Source organism: Scatophagus argus, chromosome 20 (assembly GCF_020382885.2).
Source record: "Scatophagus argus isolate fScaArg1 chromosome 20, fScaArg1.pri, whole genome shotgun sequence".
NCBI classification, from domain to species: Eukaryota; Metazoa; Chordata; class Actinopteri; family Scatophagidae; genus Scatophagus; species Scatophagus argus.
This window is the reverse complement of record NC_058512.1, coordinates 17,672,654-17,688,574: the sequence shown is the minus strand read 5'-3', so window position 1 is coordinate 17,688,574 and position 15,921 is coordinate 17,672,654. Positions and strand designations below refer to the sequence as shown.

Here is a 15,921-nt window from a genome sequence, read left to right as displayed (position 1 = left end):
TACCTTTAGTCGCTTCATTCATTAGTGCAGCATCATTCATTAACCCAGCCACTAATGAAAAGCCACTCTTAATTGGCAATGGAGAGATAAGGGCTAAATGAAAACACTAAATATGGGGGCGGGGCGGCAGGCAGTTGTGTGTGTGTGTATGTGTAGATAACAAGGAAGCCCAATAAACCTTTATTAGCTACTTTACCAGGACCGTTAGCCCAATGATAAGGATCAACATAGAAACCTGGTGTGATGAGCTCACTAACAAAACACACACACACAAACACAAACTACTACCCTGGTGGTCTGTTAATGTCTGACAGTCCATTCTGATATTTAATATCACGTTAACGGTCTCTCTCCTCAGCTGGGACGACTACTGAGGCCTCCCCCCCAGCCCCACCTCCAACTGAGGCTCAGCCAATAGAAACCAAGGCTCCTGAGGAGGAAATGGACGTCACGGATGATGACATCACAGCAGGTAGGCTCATTAAATATTTTTGTGTGAAGATGCAGCAGGTTAAATATTTGTCTTCTTATGGGAAGGTTGAGTTTTAGTCCCACTTTAGTCTCATGACCTATACATAACAAACACATGAAGTCAGATTTCATGGCTGGGTCTAGAATTCTCCGTATACTCATCAGTGTACATGTACTGATGTGTAGGCATGTATTAATGAACTGCTTGTAGTATACACAGCATGAGTCAGAGAAAAAACTCATTTGAGAGGCATCTGATTTTCCTACTTTCATAATGCTCTTCCCACATTGGATCACTTCTTGACTGCAACATGTCATGTCAGTGAAACAGAGTAATTACTCAGCAAGTAGTAGGGGTACCTTAGTGATTGGCCCAAGTGTGGACGAGATTCTCATGTAACAAAGTTCTGACCAGTTTGTCACTGCTTACTGCATTCAACTAATTATCTTATCGTAACTCAAAAGCTGGTCACTTTGATATTTTTTATCAAATCACCAATCTGCATTCATAAATTCTGTGTTTGGGTTTGCTTGCTTTCACATCACAAACAAATAGCTCCAGGGTTTGAGACCACCCTTTATTGGCAGTCTTGCTTAGCTTCTTTTGTTCTTCATCCATGGATTGTTGCTGCGGTTGCTTTTCTGAAAGCACGTTCTGCTGTTCACATTTCACCTTAAAGTTACTGTGAAATGTTTGAGGGTGTTTGAGGTATAAAATTAAGGGATCATTTTCCCCCATGACCTGTGGAGCCTCATCTGGTTCGATACAGGAAACATTAAAAGTTCATTTATCATTTATGCGCTGCTGATTTTAGGAGTCTTGCTCTGATGATTCTGAATGTAGGTTAATCATAGTGTGCGTTTGTGTGTGTGTGTGTGTGTGTGTGTGTGTGTGTGTGTGTGTGTGTGTGTGTGTGTGTGTGTGTGTTTTCTAATCAGTGTCACACAGCCCATGTGTAATGCCAGTGTACCGTGACCTGTGTGGTGTTAAAAGCAGTTTGGTGTTTTGTGTGCACACACCTCTCTCTCTCTCTCTCTCTCTCTCTCTCTCTCTCTCTCTCTCTCTCTCTCTCTCTCTCTCTCTCTCTCTCTCTCTCTCTCTCACACACACACACACACACACACACACACACACACACACACACACACACACACACACACAATTCGTAAGGTGAGAAACATTTCGCCCCATGAAATGACTGTCACCTGTAGTTCAGGTAGAAAATGCACACTAGACACACATACACAAACACACTTTTCCAGTCCATTTATCTTTGTCCGCGTTGCGGTGGTGTCTTCCATTCCTTATTTTTCCTTAGGAATGGTCCTTTTGCGTTTCTCCTTTTTTGTTCCACTAGCTTTGTGCATGTTAAATTTGCTTTTCTGCTTCCTCCTCCAGCAACGGACTATCATCATCTCATTAACTAAAATGGATTCTAAAGAGAAATTTATATTCACCCTTACCATGGTATCATCTAAAAAAGAAAACACACACAGTTCTGCTGTCTCTTCACCCTCTTTCCTTCCTCTACCCACCATCTTTCTCTCAGACCAGTCAATATCCCAGATGCGTGTGACAATTTATCATTTCTCATAGCTCATTTTTCTCCTATTGACAGCAGTGTTTTGTTTTTTTCATTCAGTCTGCAGTATTAAATCTTTTAGCGGAGTCTGAATCTTCTCTGCCGTGGAGAAGAAACTCAGTTTTCAAACTTTTCTGTTCTACCTCTTGGTTTCAATGTATTTTTCTTCCCTCTTCTGTCCTCTGTGAACTTGTCTTATCATAAATCCATTTCTGAAAATAGTGATCAGGATTTACTGTTTTGGGAAACCTATTTGTGTTTCAAGTGATGGAGAAACAGTTTCATGGGTACAGTTTCTGATTGTACTAAGCAGTTAAAGCATTGCCCTTGAAAGTTATAATCCCCCCCCCCCCAAAATATTCAACATATTATACCCCCATACGCCCATCACAAGTTTTGCGAATTCATTGCAACACAAATTCTTGCTTTTGTTAACAATCGCCAAAGAATTTCAGGTTGCAGTGATTTAAAACAGAGAAAAACAGCAGTGGGGAAGTTTACGGTGTTTCTCTGTATATCACTGTAAACTGAAAATCTGAAAACGTTGAACAAGGATTTGCAGACTTCTTGTTGGGTACTACTGGAGATTTTAAATTACTTTTTCACATTACGAAGACTAACACTGCCTTGATGTGATGAGAACTTGCCCTTTGCTCACCACACATTAGGGCATGGAGCAGAGGTTGTAGAAGCAGAGCACAGCTGTATGAATCATTAAGGTGAGATTTACTGTTGTTAAGCTAACATTTTCTGCTCACTGTCTGTTTATATAGCCATGCCTGTGATACAGTCATGACCCTGTGACTGCGTCCGCCGAGCATAGTCATGTACATAAACAGCTAAGCTAACTTTAGCATTGGAGTTAGCTAAGTTCATAAACTCAATGCCTTTTCACAAACCTGGTAGCCCAGCCTGAATGCTGACATTTCACAATCTGTTACTTTTCCTGACGAGTTTGCGGTATGCTTCTAATGTGTTCTCGAGTTTGGCGAACTCTGAAACAGAGTGGGTTTTTCCAAGGTTGGTGCTTCGTTTAGTAGGGGACCATCGCTTTTCATATAGGAAAACAAGGGCACAGCCAGCGAGTTTCTTTACTGCTCATCAAGTGACCGATTAGTTGATTGAAAGAAAATTAGATGCCAACAATTTTGATAATTGATGAATCATTTCAGTCATTTTTTAAGCATTTCAAATTATTGTCAACCACTTACAAATTCCAGCTTTCTAAATTTAAGGATTTGCTGCTTTTCTTTGTCATTTATGGTACTAAATGAAGAGCCTTTAGGTTTTGGACTGTTGGTTGGATAAATGGAGTCATCTCAAGATGTCACTTTGGGGCTTGGAAAATTGTGATGAGACTTTTTCAGAATATTTTTGCATGAAATGAAGAAAAGAGGTGAGGAAACAGAAAGAGGAAAGGAGGAAAACAACAGAAAGAAGGGGTGCCTAATGGAGGGAAAAGAAACAAGAAGGGGAAGTAAGAAAAGAGGAGGAAATTAGGAGAAGAAAGTATGAGAGGAGATGAGAAAAGGGAAAAGGAAACAAGAAAAGGAGACAATAGAAAAAAGACGGAGATGTCGAAAGCCACAGAATCACTTGGCTGTGGGCTGTTACCACGGCGATAGACTCATCACCCCAGTCTACTGTCTCCTCTCTCTCTCTCTCTCTCCCTCTCTCTCTCTCTCTCTCTCTCTCTCTCACACACACACACACACGCACACACACACTGAATTCAGAATGCACAGGTGACAGTAGTTGTTGCTCGGTGCCACAGCTGTAAAACCTCCCAGACCAGAGCTGACACAACAGACACACACACACACACAAACCTGTGTGTATGTGGTGTAATTATGTTCCTTGCAGTGTCAGGGGATGTCATTAGGATCCAAAGCACCCTCACCCTTTCTTGCTCTCTCTCTTTTTCCCTCTCTCACACACAAACACACACATACACACACACACACACACGCACTATCTTGCTCTCATTCTCTTGCTTGCTTACTCACACACATCGACACTCTGTCTTTTCTCTCTTTCTCTTTCTCTTACTTACACACACACACACACACACACACTCCAGTTTAGTTAATTGAGTCTCCATTGGCATGACATTTTGATGGAAAACCTTTTTATCTACACATCTACACAAACGAAATAAATGCAATAATATACTGAATACATGAAAATCAGTATATCACGTTAAGTCAAATAAAGACATTTTTGACATTTTAAAAAAATATGTTAACGCAAAGATGGTTCAGTTTGTTTTTGTCTCATTAATCCAGTGATACTTTAACTCACTGAGAAACATAATATTTCTAAACGATGGATATGAAGTATTTGTAAACCTTTCCAGGTCAGATTTTGTTTGTTTTTTTTTTTTATTGTGTTTGCAATATTAATGCCTTTTGCTAAATAAATAAATAGATAGCTCACGCATAAATCTGGTGACTGCTAGCATGGCTTAGCCAACAAACAACTCACCTCCAAAGCCTTAAAGTGACACCAAGATTTTTGTTCTGCATGTGCTAAGACCTGCACCTTATAAGTCTGTATCAGACAAATTTTACAATAGCCTTTTATTTTTAAGAGATCGTACAGTACTGTTGCAACGAAGACCCGTCTTTATACTGGCTTTGTTTTTTAACACTGAACTGAACACTGAACTGATGCTAGCTGCTTTTTAAATCCTCCAGCAGTTGGCCACAAACATCATGTTATGTGTTACATCCTTGTGCCTTCCCCCGTTCCTTCTTGTAACCCTTTATGCACAACAGCAAGGGAGAATAATGGCTCAACAGTCCAGTGTTAAAAGTGCCTGGTAACTATTTGGTATGTACCAAATCAAACATCCTGTCCCAAACCCTTCATGTACAGGTTCTGTTACCAGTTCTACATTATCCTGCCAGTTCAGCCAAATAAACAGTTGCACCATGGATGGTCAGAATAAGCTGTTTCAGTTGCTTCAAATATTACGTATTGTACAAGAAAATAAAATTGTGTCTTCACTTCCGGTTGATTCAATAGAGAAAATGTTTTTAGTGTACAGTGTGAAACAGTGATGTGTGTGAAAACCTGTTTCAGTAGCTAACTGGTTACCACTAACTCTAAAGATGAAATTTAAAATGTGTTTGTGCACAGGATTTCTAATTTGGATCAATTTGCATATATCTCTCATAATGTCAAGTCAGTGATAAACTGTTCTGTGATATTGTCGTTGAATATTTTTGGACTTTGTTGTCTTTTTGACCGTTGTTCAGGCAATAATAACGGTGTATATAATAATAATAATAATGGTGGCTGTAGTGTACTTATCATTTCAACAAAATATCAGCAGCTGCATTAAAACCTGATCATATCCATGTAGAACTGTAATGTAGTTCCACAGTAAGGTGGACTATGAGCGTTGCATTTGTGCCTCTGATGGAGGAGCTGACCCCGGGGAGGTCAGAGGTTCCTGCTGGACACCCCCCTCCCTTACACACTGAAACATACACACACCCTCCTTCAGGCTTCAGAGCCCTGCAGACATTATAAGCTTATTCCAACCAACATGTGAAATTAAACTACAGAGGGATAATTGCAACAGTGTTATATTCTATTCAACAACAGTGTTGTTTGTTGGCTGGAAGGAAGGAAAGTAGCAGTCTTGTGAGGGGTCCCCAGCAGCTCAGATAGAGGTCAGAGGTCAAAGGTCAGGCTGACCCTCACCTCTCGGTGTCATTAGCCCAGTTGTGATTTGGTTAGCTGAAAGGCTAGCCTCCCCTGCTAATCTAATATCAGAGCCTGGAGGTCATTTGGGTCAGATCACATTTCTCCTCACAGCAGATTGAACTTATGAAGAGATAAATGGTCAGAGCTGTGACTCTGAACACTCTGATTGTTTCTGATGATTGTGTCTCTTATGGTTGACACAGTGAGGTGACCCAGCTGCTCTGTGGGAATATTATTATATTACAGATAGAAGAGTGAACATATTGTCCAAACATTATTAATGTACAGGAATGTCTTTTTGGTGGCTTTGGTACAGAAACGGCAATATCTAACAGTAGTACAGGACAGTCCAGTATTTTATAGTGTAGTATGCTAAGATACATTAAACTTTAATGTTTAACATACTTTAATGATTAAAGAATGTTAAAGTAATGTGTGTTATATTGTAGTGTAGTCTTTAGTGTGTATGTATTTATGTTATGTCATTGACATATATTAAGATGATTTGACGTGTGTCATTTGTAGTCATAGTCTACACTGATTGGGCGGTGGTGCCGTGGTAGTTCGGAGCTCCGACCCGCAAACCTGCCGGATTCAGTTATGATGTTTTACACCCTTTCTATAGCATCAAAAAACTTAATAAAACCAAACTTATCAGAAAAGTGAACACCTGAACATACATCAGTGTGACAAGAACTACCTAAAACGACAGAAACCATTATGGCTTCACTTTCCATTCATCTTTACATACGGCCAATGCGTTTATAGTATATAGTATTGTGATTCTCAGATTCTCATCCACAGTTTTGACAGTCAAAAATAGTGTATCCACGGTTTTACAGGTGTTTCTTTCACAATGTAAGCTCATGGGTTAAAGGCTTTTTTGGTGCATTTGCATCATGTGATGTTGTAGTTACACAGTACAGCCACTATGTTAAATTTACTTCAAAGCGTGCTGGACTTTTTGGGAACATGACTGAATCTATGCCAATATTATTCTTCCTGTTTACATCCCCCAAGGCATTGTGAGGAGCAAAACTGATGATTGATATATTTACTTTGAACATAGATAAACAAAAAGAAAGAAAACTGGTATTTATTAATGATAACATTGCAATGGAAGACAAATAACAATGCTAGGATTTTCAAAATCCATTAATATGAACTTATATTTATTTCTACACATCAGTATGACTTTTCTACTCCTGGAACACTGACACTCTGCTCTATCCATATCTATGCAAATCATTTGTACTGAATACCCGTGAAAAAGTAACTTGACGTGCATTCATTCACTGCTTTAGTTGCTACTAGTACCTCCTCTCCTCTAACCTGTACATATGATACTCTCACTCTCTCTCACACACACACACACACCTGTCTCATGGTTGAGTGGACAGTGTGATAATGTGCACATGACAGGGGGGGGATGGCCAGAGTGGGTGATCTTGTGTATGTGTGTGTCATAGTTTATGAGTGTGTCACAGAGATAAAGCGCTGACCTTGGCCTTGGGGTTGTGTGTGTGTGTGTTTGTGTGTGTCAGCCTACTCGTGGTCAGAACACAGATGTAGATGGACAGTCACAGAGACTGATGGTGATGACTGGTGGTTCTCTGACTGGATTTCTGGTTCACTGCCCAAATGCCTAATTGGCTGCTTGATTACTTAACTGCAACCTGATTGACTGTTTGACTGAAAGCCCAAAAATACTGGCTCACTTAATGACTGTCTCATCTCCAAGCTGTATTTGTATTAGTTTTTTTTTTTTTTTTTTGGGGGGGGGGGGGGGGGGGGTGATTAGTTATTGTTATTATTTGTTATTTATTATTATTACTGATTGTTAATTAGTAAAAGTTTAATCATTTATGTCTGAAAAGAGTCAGTCAGCACTAAGGATGCATGCTTTATGTCCTCCTACACCCTCATATCTAAGGAAATACAGTCAAAACTAAAATATCAATTAAAAGTCAACAACTGTTTTAATATCAAGATGTGTGTATGTAAGTCTGCGCATGTGACAGCAGTAAATTATCAGTCCGCTCTAGGAGTTTTTAGATCTTTAAAAATCTTTCCAAGCTGTGCAGGTTGTGACTGAAAGGCAGTGAACCAGCAGGATCATAACATCAGGTGAGCTTGGTGGTAGTGGAGGTGATGATAATGGTAAATTCAGGTACAAGTAGAATTAGAATGGTATTTTGCAGGCTGATATTTAGGGTCGTGACAACACATTTGAGTCTGTCTACTCATCCAGACAATCAGACAGGCACAGAGTAAGCGAGTGTTCAGGCCTGTGAACAGATTCAAATGTTAATACTGCTCACGCTGATTCACATTCTTTAATCGGCTTATATGGAAATGAGATAAAGCTAAATGCGAGAGAGAGCGGGGGGGATCATATTCATATGTGATCATGTGAATGAAGCCATTCATAATTCAGTTCAGTTTATTTATATAGCACCAATTCACAACAAAAGTTATCTCATGACACTTTCCAGTTAGAGCAGGTCTAGACCAGACTCTTTAATTAAATTGTAATATAGAGAACCCAACATTCCCCCTAATTAGCATCAGTAATTCCAGGTTTCCTGCCTGAATAGCTGAGATAAAGCCAACCAGTCTGAAGTGCGTACAGGTCTGTGTCTAGTTATTTTTTAGCAGCCTGCCTACATCACTGGTGTAGGGTTAACATAAGATCCATTTTCCGCCAAATAGCAACACTTGCTTGGTTCCTCTTCTCACCTGTGCACTTTGCGCACTGTGCTGGGTACCAGAGTACCGCACAAAATAGCAAATTTCAAGGTAAGGAAAATACTAAACGGTCAACTTGCTCTGGTCACCGCACCACCGTAAAAATAGAATCACTGAAGTTTGTGTAATTTAAAGCAAAATACCAACTTTCATCAGTGTTTGTGTCTCTTCCTTACATTTGTATCTGTTATTTTTCCATGACATTCAGATTCACTCTGTTTTCCACCAGCTTTCTGTTTCGTCTCCTTTACTCTCAGCACAGTACTCTGGTTGGATTAACTGTCAGACATCTTGAACTGATCCAGTTCTTTGGACTCAACAAAACATAATTTGTCATCAAGCTTTTTCCTTGTTTCTCTTCCATTTCACAGCAGTGCAACATGAAACAGCTCTCTTTCAAAGTTACATTTTATGTCATGTCATATGAAAAATGGCTGCTCTCCTCTCAAGCAAACTGATCCACATCGTATTGATTTTATTTTTTTTATTTTTATTTATTTATTGAACTAGTAGTGAAGTAGAGAACTTCTGTTTAAGCTCTGAAAAGTGTTTTTAAATATTGTGGTAAATAAAACTTTTAAAAGTTGTCAGGCTTACATTATCTCCATACGATTTCCGGGAGACGGGGTTGCACACTAAGACAGATCACAGATCATTTCAGCGCAACTTCTGATGAGTCTTTTCCCTAAAACAACTTGATCAACAAAGAGTTGATTCACTTTTTAATATGACTAACTTATTGAAGAATTTGTCTCCTTGATACAGTTTCTTAGTGTTCACACACAGATCAATTTGCTGACAGTGTTTTAAACATAATGGCTGTAAACCTATTCTGAGATGAGAATTGGAATGGCAGGCTTGTGAACCACTTATTAACACAGTTACAAAGTATCTTACTGGCTTCATGAAAATATAAAATCATAATCTGTGCAGTTAATGAAGAGAAAAGACATCAAAAATATTATTAAACAGTATTTTATTCACTTTTTTCATTTTCCGGATAACATGGCCCTGTTGGATATATAAAAGCATTTTCATCTTTCTCTAAGATGTCATCATCCCTTATCATCTTCTGTAGTTCGCACCACCTGTCTTTTTGATGTAAAGATCATTTTCTTTTCACTCATTTGCCGGAGTTGAAATCTAATTCAGTCAGATGGCTTTGATTCATGTGCAAGCAAGAGGAGAGTGTGACTAAGCTGTGGTGGCTTTAATAAAAATAATTCCGTCTTTATGAAGAAGTCGTGTGATGGAGGCCCTCTATTGTCACTGCATTAGGGAAATTAACATCCAGAGCCATTTTTCAGACTGCTTCATTAACAGCATTAATCTGACAGCTGCAGAGAACTGAAAATATTGGTTGTATTAAAAACCTGTCGCATTGTAAATTAAACTGCAAAGCAAGCACATAATAGATAATGGAGGATAGAAAAATAAGACCTCAGGCTTTTAATATTGCCAATCTGTGCCTTCATACAATAACATGAATTGAAAGAAAGTTCATATGATTAGGGGTAGATATCGCTGTAGAAACATTTTCCTGCATGTGTTCATACTGCATCTGTCCTGCAACGCCACTGTACTGATCCTGGTAAGTAGGTCAAAATTGTAACTTAATTCTGTTTAGTATTCTGTTGATCTATATGAAACAAAGTTTACATGCAGATTCTGTTAGTGTCAGGATGTGTAATCCTGTCCAAAATAACAAAATGTAAAATATATTCTATTCAGAAGAAAATGTAATTTATAGGGCGAGCCAGTCAGAAAGCCATGAGGCTCCAGCAGGTGTGTTTAATGGGGCCCACAACAGTGATCTGTCAGAGACTGTGGACAAAGAAGTACAAATACAAATCCTGGCTTGATATAATGAGAGCAGAGCTTGGATGTCTTGTGTACAAAGAAGGTGTAAAAGTTGTGTTGTGGAAGAAATAGTGACAGTTGTGAGCAGAAGGCTACACAAACAAAGCAAGCATTGTTGCTGACAGTAAAATGAATGAAAGACGTGTTGACAGTAGAAAACTAGTGCACACATGCAGAGAGATCTTATGTACTATAATAAAAAGTATTTTCATTTTCTACTGCTTTATACTTCCATTCTTCTACATTTTTGCACCCGAATACTTTTTACTCCACTACATCGAACAAACTATTTTCCTTGCTAGTTTTAATGTGCCACACCAGAGCCAAAGTAGCACATTTTTTAATTTATTTATTTATTTGGCAATTGGAATTTAAAAAGAAAAAAAAACTGATTCTAGTAGTCAGCCAGGCTAACAATTGGTTAGTATACTGTACACACTTACATATTTATATTTACTATAGATGTAAATATATTTTAAGTTACTTTTATGTGCACTTTTGATACTAAAGTGCATTTAATGTCAGATACGTTATGATTTTTATTCAAGTACTATTCAAATAGGTGATTCACTTTCACCAAAAAAACTAGCATTTTAGCACAATATCTTTACTTTTACTTGTACCTATGTATGTATGTAGTAGTTGACTTGGATACTTTTTGCAACATGTGCAAAGTATTACTTTTGGTTTGATGACTTCTTTGGCCCTACTTGGAGATTTGAAAAGCAAGCAGCAAAATTCATCCACTCAAAAATGTGATTTTAGAAGTCTGATGTCATGTAGAGCCTCGAACAAGGTTTGTTGTACTACTTTAGGGGACAAGCCAGCTGCTAACATGCTAGCAAGTTGGGAAAGTGCTAGACAGTCACAAAAACATTCTGGACTTCCCTCTGTTTTACTTTCCCATGGCTCAAGGCTGTACATACAATAATTTTATTCAGTGGGGTTACTAAAAGGGGAAAAAATCTCTCCAAGCTAGTGAGCCAACTAAATTCTCAAGTGTAACTTAGGAAACTTAGCATGCTGGTGCACTTGCTAACTACCCTTAGCTTGGCTACTAATGGGACAATAAATCCAACCAGTGTCCTCTACAGATGTGTTTTTGCCACTGTCACATAACTTTCTGTAAACCATTCCTCTTTTGTGGAGCAGCTTATATCAAACAGAAAAGACTTAGATTAAACGTGATGATGCAACACAGGTAACAGGTAGCTTCTCGATCTTCAACTCTGTAGCTCTCTGTTATCATTGTCAGGTGGCTCCTGGTCAGAGAGAATAATCTGCCTAAAAACTGATGGATGATCAGCAGAGAGGTAAAATCAACAGGATGTGTAGTGAAAGGACTACTATAACCAATAGTTTTGTCTGATCTCCCTCTCCTACTAACCCTGACCCAGTTTGTTGGTGGTATCTCATGCAGACACCCCCAACCCCCCATACACCCTCCCATGCCATCTAATTGAAGTGTTGTGCAGATAGTTCTTCTGTCTCTGTCTTAAGACGGTGAAATACACTTAACCTTCAGATGGACTCGGACTGTTTAGAAGGGCAGCCAGTGTTTCGGGACTCAAATCTTTTTTCTCTATCAACTTAATTGTGTTTTTCAATTATTTCCCCAGATTTTCTGTCTCCTGACATTTGCTATAAGGACAGTGTTTACCCACCTGCCCCCATCCTCCTACAGCACGGGCACTCTTTTGTTTTATGAAACTTTTTCTTTATCCTTGATCTTGAGAGATTGACAAGGTTCTCTCATTGAGAGTTACATACCTCCTTTTCTTCTTGTTTTCAAGTTCCTTTTACCTTTTTGAGTAAAACTTTTCTTTCACAGCGTTTTACTGTTCGTCGTTCACATCTTCTTCCTCCCTCGTTTGTTCTCACATCAATTTCCTGCTGCTATTGATCCCCTCCTTCATTCCCTGATGATCAGGTTTTACCAGTCTCCCATTGATTGCCAATGGAGGTAGAGTTGAGGTGCATTATGGGAAGATGGTGGGGCTGCAGCTCAGTAGAGGAGGGATGAGAAGGTTGTTGGTCTGATTTCTTCAGCAGGTTTGCTAAAAAACAAGACCTACTAATAATTACTGTATTAAATATTTTGAATTTTATATGTAACTGTTGTAATACTAATTCCAGCTCCATCACCCAACACTACTTTGGGTGGGACACCATGTCTTCGTCATTTACTTGATTATTATCATCATGATGCAGTTTGTTTCACATATTGCTTTTTTCAACAGTCGACACAGGAGCTTGCTCTGACCCTCAGGAAATGTGTTCTTACTTAAACTCAACCACCAGAAATGTGGATTTAGAGCCAATTTCACGTATATGTACATGCAATTGTAAGGGATTGCTGAATTTAACTATTTGACAAAATAAATCACTATTCAACAGTACGACAAAACTGTATACCTTCCAAAATGACAAATATGTTGGTCCTCCATTTTTAGTTTTAGCTAAGTGCACCTATAAAAACCGTCATCTGAGTGTACATTATATATATGGTATGTATAAACTAATAGTTATCTTATATGTAGAGATGTAGAATGTAAGGGTGCATTAAGCATTGATCGGTCACTAGCTGTTATCAGCCAGAATTCATTGTAAATAGTTAGATTTTCTGTCAACAGAAAATATTGTTTAACAAACTGAACCAAGAGCTGACCACAATGCCCCACATGTTCTCAGGTTGTTACTATACATACCATCACTGGCTGGTTACTCTGCAGCAACACCTTTGATTAAATCCCTTCTCCTCATTCTTGTTGGCAGGACCTCACTAATATGTTGGATTGGTCAAAGGAAGAGGGCAAATCTGAATTGGTTTTAAAAACAAATTTCGGTTTATAAAGATGTCAAAAAAATCTTCAAAATTATCAATAAAGTTTAGCTCAGTCACAATATGGATCATGTTCATACATGTATTTGTACAAGAAGTTAAACACTTGCGTGTGTGTGTATGAGTGCATTCACACATGCATTATTGATTACTGTTATTCAAACGGTTTGGCAGCTCTGTACTTTCTTTCTTTCTTTCTGCTTCATTCTTTCTCTTCTTTCCCTCTTTCAACCAAAAATGTTCTCAAAACTACATTAAAAATAATCTTAATAAAAATTAAATATTAAATTGAATGTTAAAAAACATGTAATAATGAAGACGCGTGCTATATGTATGATGTCATTTTTGTTCCGCTCAGTAACATTTCAGGTTTTTCTCCTCTTTGATGACATGTCCGTATTTTTACAGTGATTGCATGGACTCCGCAGGTTGTTTCATTACACCATCCTGCCCTTTTTTAATAGATTCCTTCCTTTATGGATAATGTCATTTCAGCCAGAAAGCCTTTTTTATTCTGATCCATCCATGTTTTTATGAAGATTTAGCTGAGCTGAGGCGAGCATGGCGGGGAGGTCGTTCGTTCCCCTCTTTAGTTTATTGGGTTATGTTTGGGAGCAGGTTGGCCAACAAATAGGATTTAGATACAATGTCATTATAATAGATCTGCCGGTCCTGAATGAAGCAGATCGATAGGCTTCAAAAATCAATCAGCCTGTCCGCACGGGTTGAGAGCCAGCAAGCACACGCAAACAGGAAATGATGCTACCTGATGACTGTCCGCAGAAAACCTCACATCTCAAAAATGACGAAAGTTTGGAGCATCTTCAAGTCGGTCTTAAGTGAAATCTAATTTGGTGCATTGTAGAAATTTCCTAGAATTCAGAATAAAGTTCTGGTTTGAGTCTGTGAAAACATTCATGGTTCAGCTTGTTAAGTACACTAGACTACCAGTCAGAAGTTTGGATACACCTGTCCCCTTACCTTTTTATTATTTTCAGCATTGTACCATAATACTGAAGACATCCTAACTATGAAAGAACACGTATGAAATTATGTAATAAACAAAAAAGTGTTAAACAACCTGACATATGTTTTAGATTTTAGATTGAAAAGAAGCCACATTTAGCTTTGATGACGGCTTTGCACACTCATGGTATTCTCTCATCAGATTCATGAGGTAGTCACCTTGAAAGCTTTTCAATGCATAGGTGAGCCTTGTCAAGAGTTAATTTGTGCCATTTGTGCCACTTGCCTTCTTAATGTGCTTTAGACCACCAGTTGTCCTGTGCAGAGGAAGGGTGGGTACAGAGTCAATAGCCCTGTTAGTGCTACTGTACAAATCCATATTATGGCAAGAAACAATCAGTTACGTAAAGAATAAAGACAGTCTATCATTACTTTAAGAAGTGAAGGTCAAAAAATCTCAAGAACTTTGAGTGTATCCCCAAGTGCAGTCACCAAAACCATTGAACGCTGTGATGAAACTGGCTCTCATGAGGACCGTCCCAGGAAAGAAAGACCAAGAGCTACCTCTGCTGCAGAGGATAAGTTTATCAGAATTACCATCTTCAGAAACCGCCATTTTACAGCATCTGGGATTAAAGCCCACATAAATGCTTCTTGGAGTTCAGGTGGCAGATATATTTTCACATCCGCTGTTCAGAGGAGACTGCATGAGTCAGGCCTTCATGATTGAATTGTGGCAAAGAAGCCATTACTTTGGAAGAACGACAAGCAGAAAAGACTTGCTAATGTGAAGCATGGAAGAGGAGGTGTGATGGTGTGGGGGTGCTTTGCTGGTGACACTGTTGGTGAGTCAAAATCGAAGGCACACTTAACCAGCATGGCTACTACAGCATTTTGTAGTGACATACCATCCCATCTGGTTTGCGCTTTGTTTTCCAAGAGGACAGTGACCCCAAACATGGCTCTAGGTTATGTAAGGGCTATTTGTCCAGGAAGGAGAGTGATGGAGTGCTGCATCAGGTGACCTGGCCTCCACAATCACCCAATCTAAATCCAATTGAGATGGTTTGGGATGAGTTAGACCAGAGAGTGAAGGAAAAGCAACCAACAAGTACTGAACACCTCTGGGAACTTGAAAATCCTTGAAAATCCGTTCCAGGTGACTACCTCATGAGACTGCTTGAGAATGCAAGAATGTGCGAAGATGTCATCGAAGCAAACGGTAGATACTTAGAAGAATTGAAAATATAAAACATTATTTCATTTGGTAACTGTGATAATTTCGGTGTCTATGCTATGTTGCTATGTTGTTACCAGCTATGTTGATCAGGTTGATTTTGTCATCACTGTTTGGCTTGTAAAGGAAAAATCTGTTATTTTTCAACCTGAATCTTATGCTTATTTATTGTGTCCATTTTGAGTATTTAAACGGAGAACGTGTGCTCACAAAGCTTTTTTCTGAGTGCATGATGACAATTGAATCCAAATGAGTGTCTCAGCGTTTTGATCTCTCTTCTCTTCTTTTGCCTGGAAGTTTTTATTGTCTAGTTAATTTGTAAAGTTTAGTGTCAGGTTTCTTTTTTATTAAAATACTCTGTCATGTTTTTACATGAAGTCTGAATAAGCCTTGACACCACTTTGTCAATCTCCTGAAATGTATCAGCAATATTTAGTTTTAGAGATATAAATTAGGCGTTAGAGATATAAAACTAAATTTGTTTCCCCTCACATTTAACA

General features: G+C 38.7%; 1 protein-coding gene across 3 annotated transcripts in view; it reads left to right on the top strand.

The window, feature by feature from the left end:
- LOC124051177 (WD repeat-containing protein 7) overlaps positions 1–15,921 on the top strand; it is a 104,220-nt gene that overhangs the window by 54,487 nt on the left and 33,812 nt on the right. For all 3 annotated transcript variants that reach the window (XM_046374218.1, XM_046374217.1, XM_046374220.1), the window contains one exon: positions 359–472. In XM_046374218.1, coding sequence (XP_046230174.1) covers positions 359–472 — 114 coding nt within the window. The remainder of the gene's footprint in view (positions 1–358; positions 473–15,921) is intronic.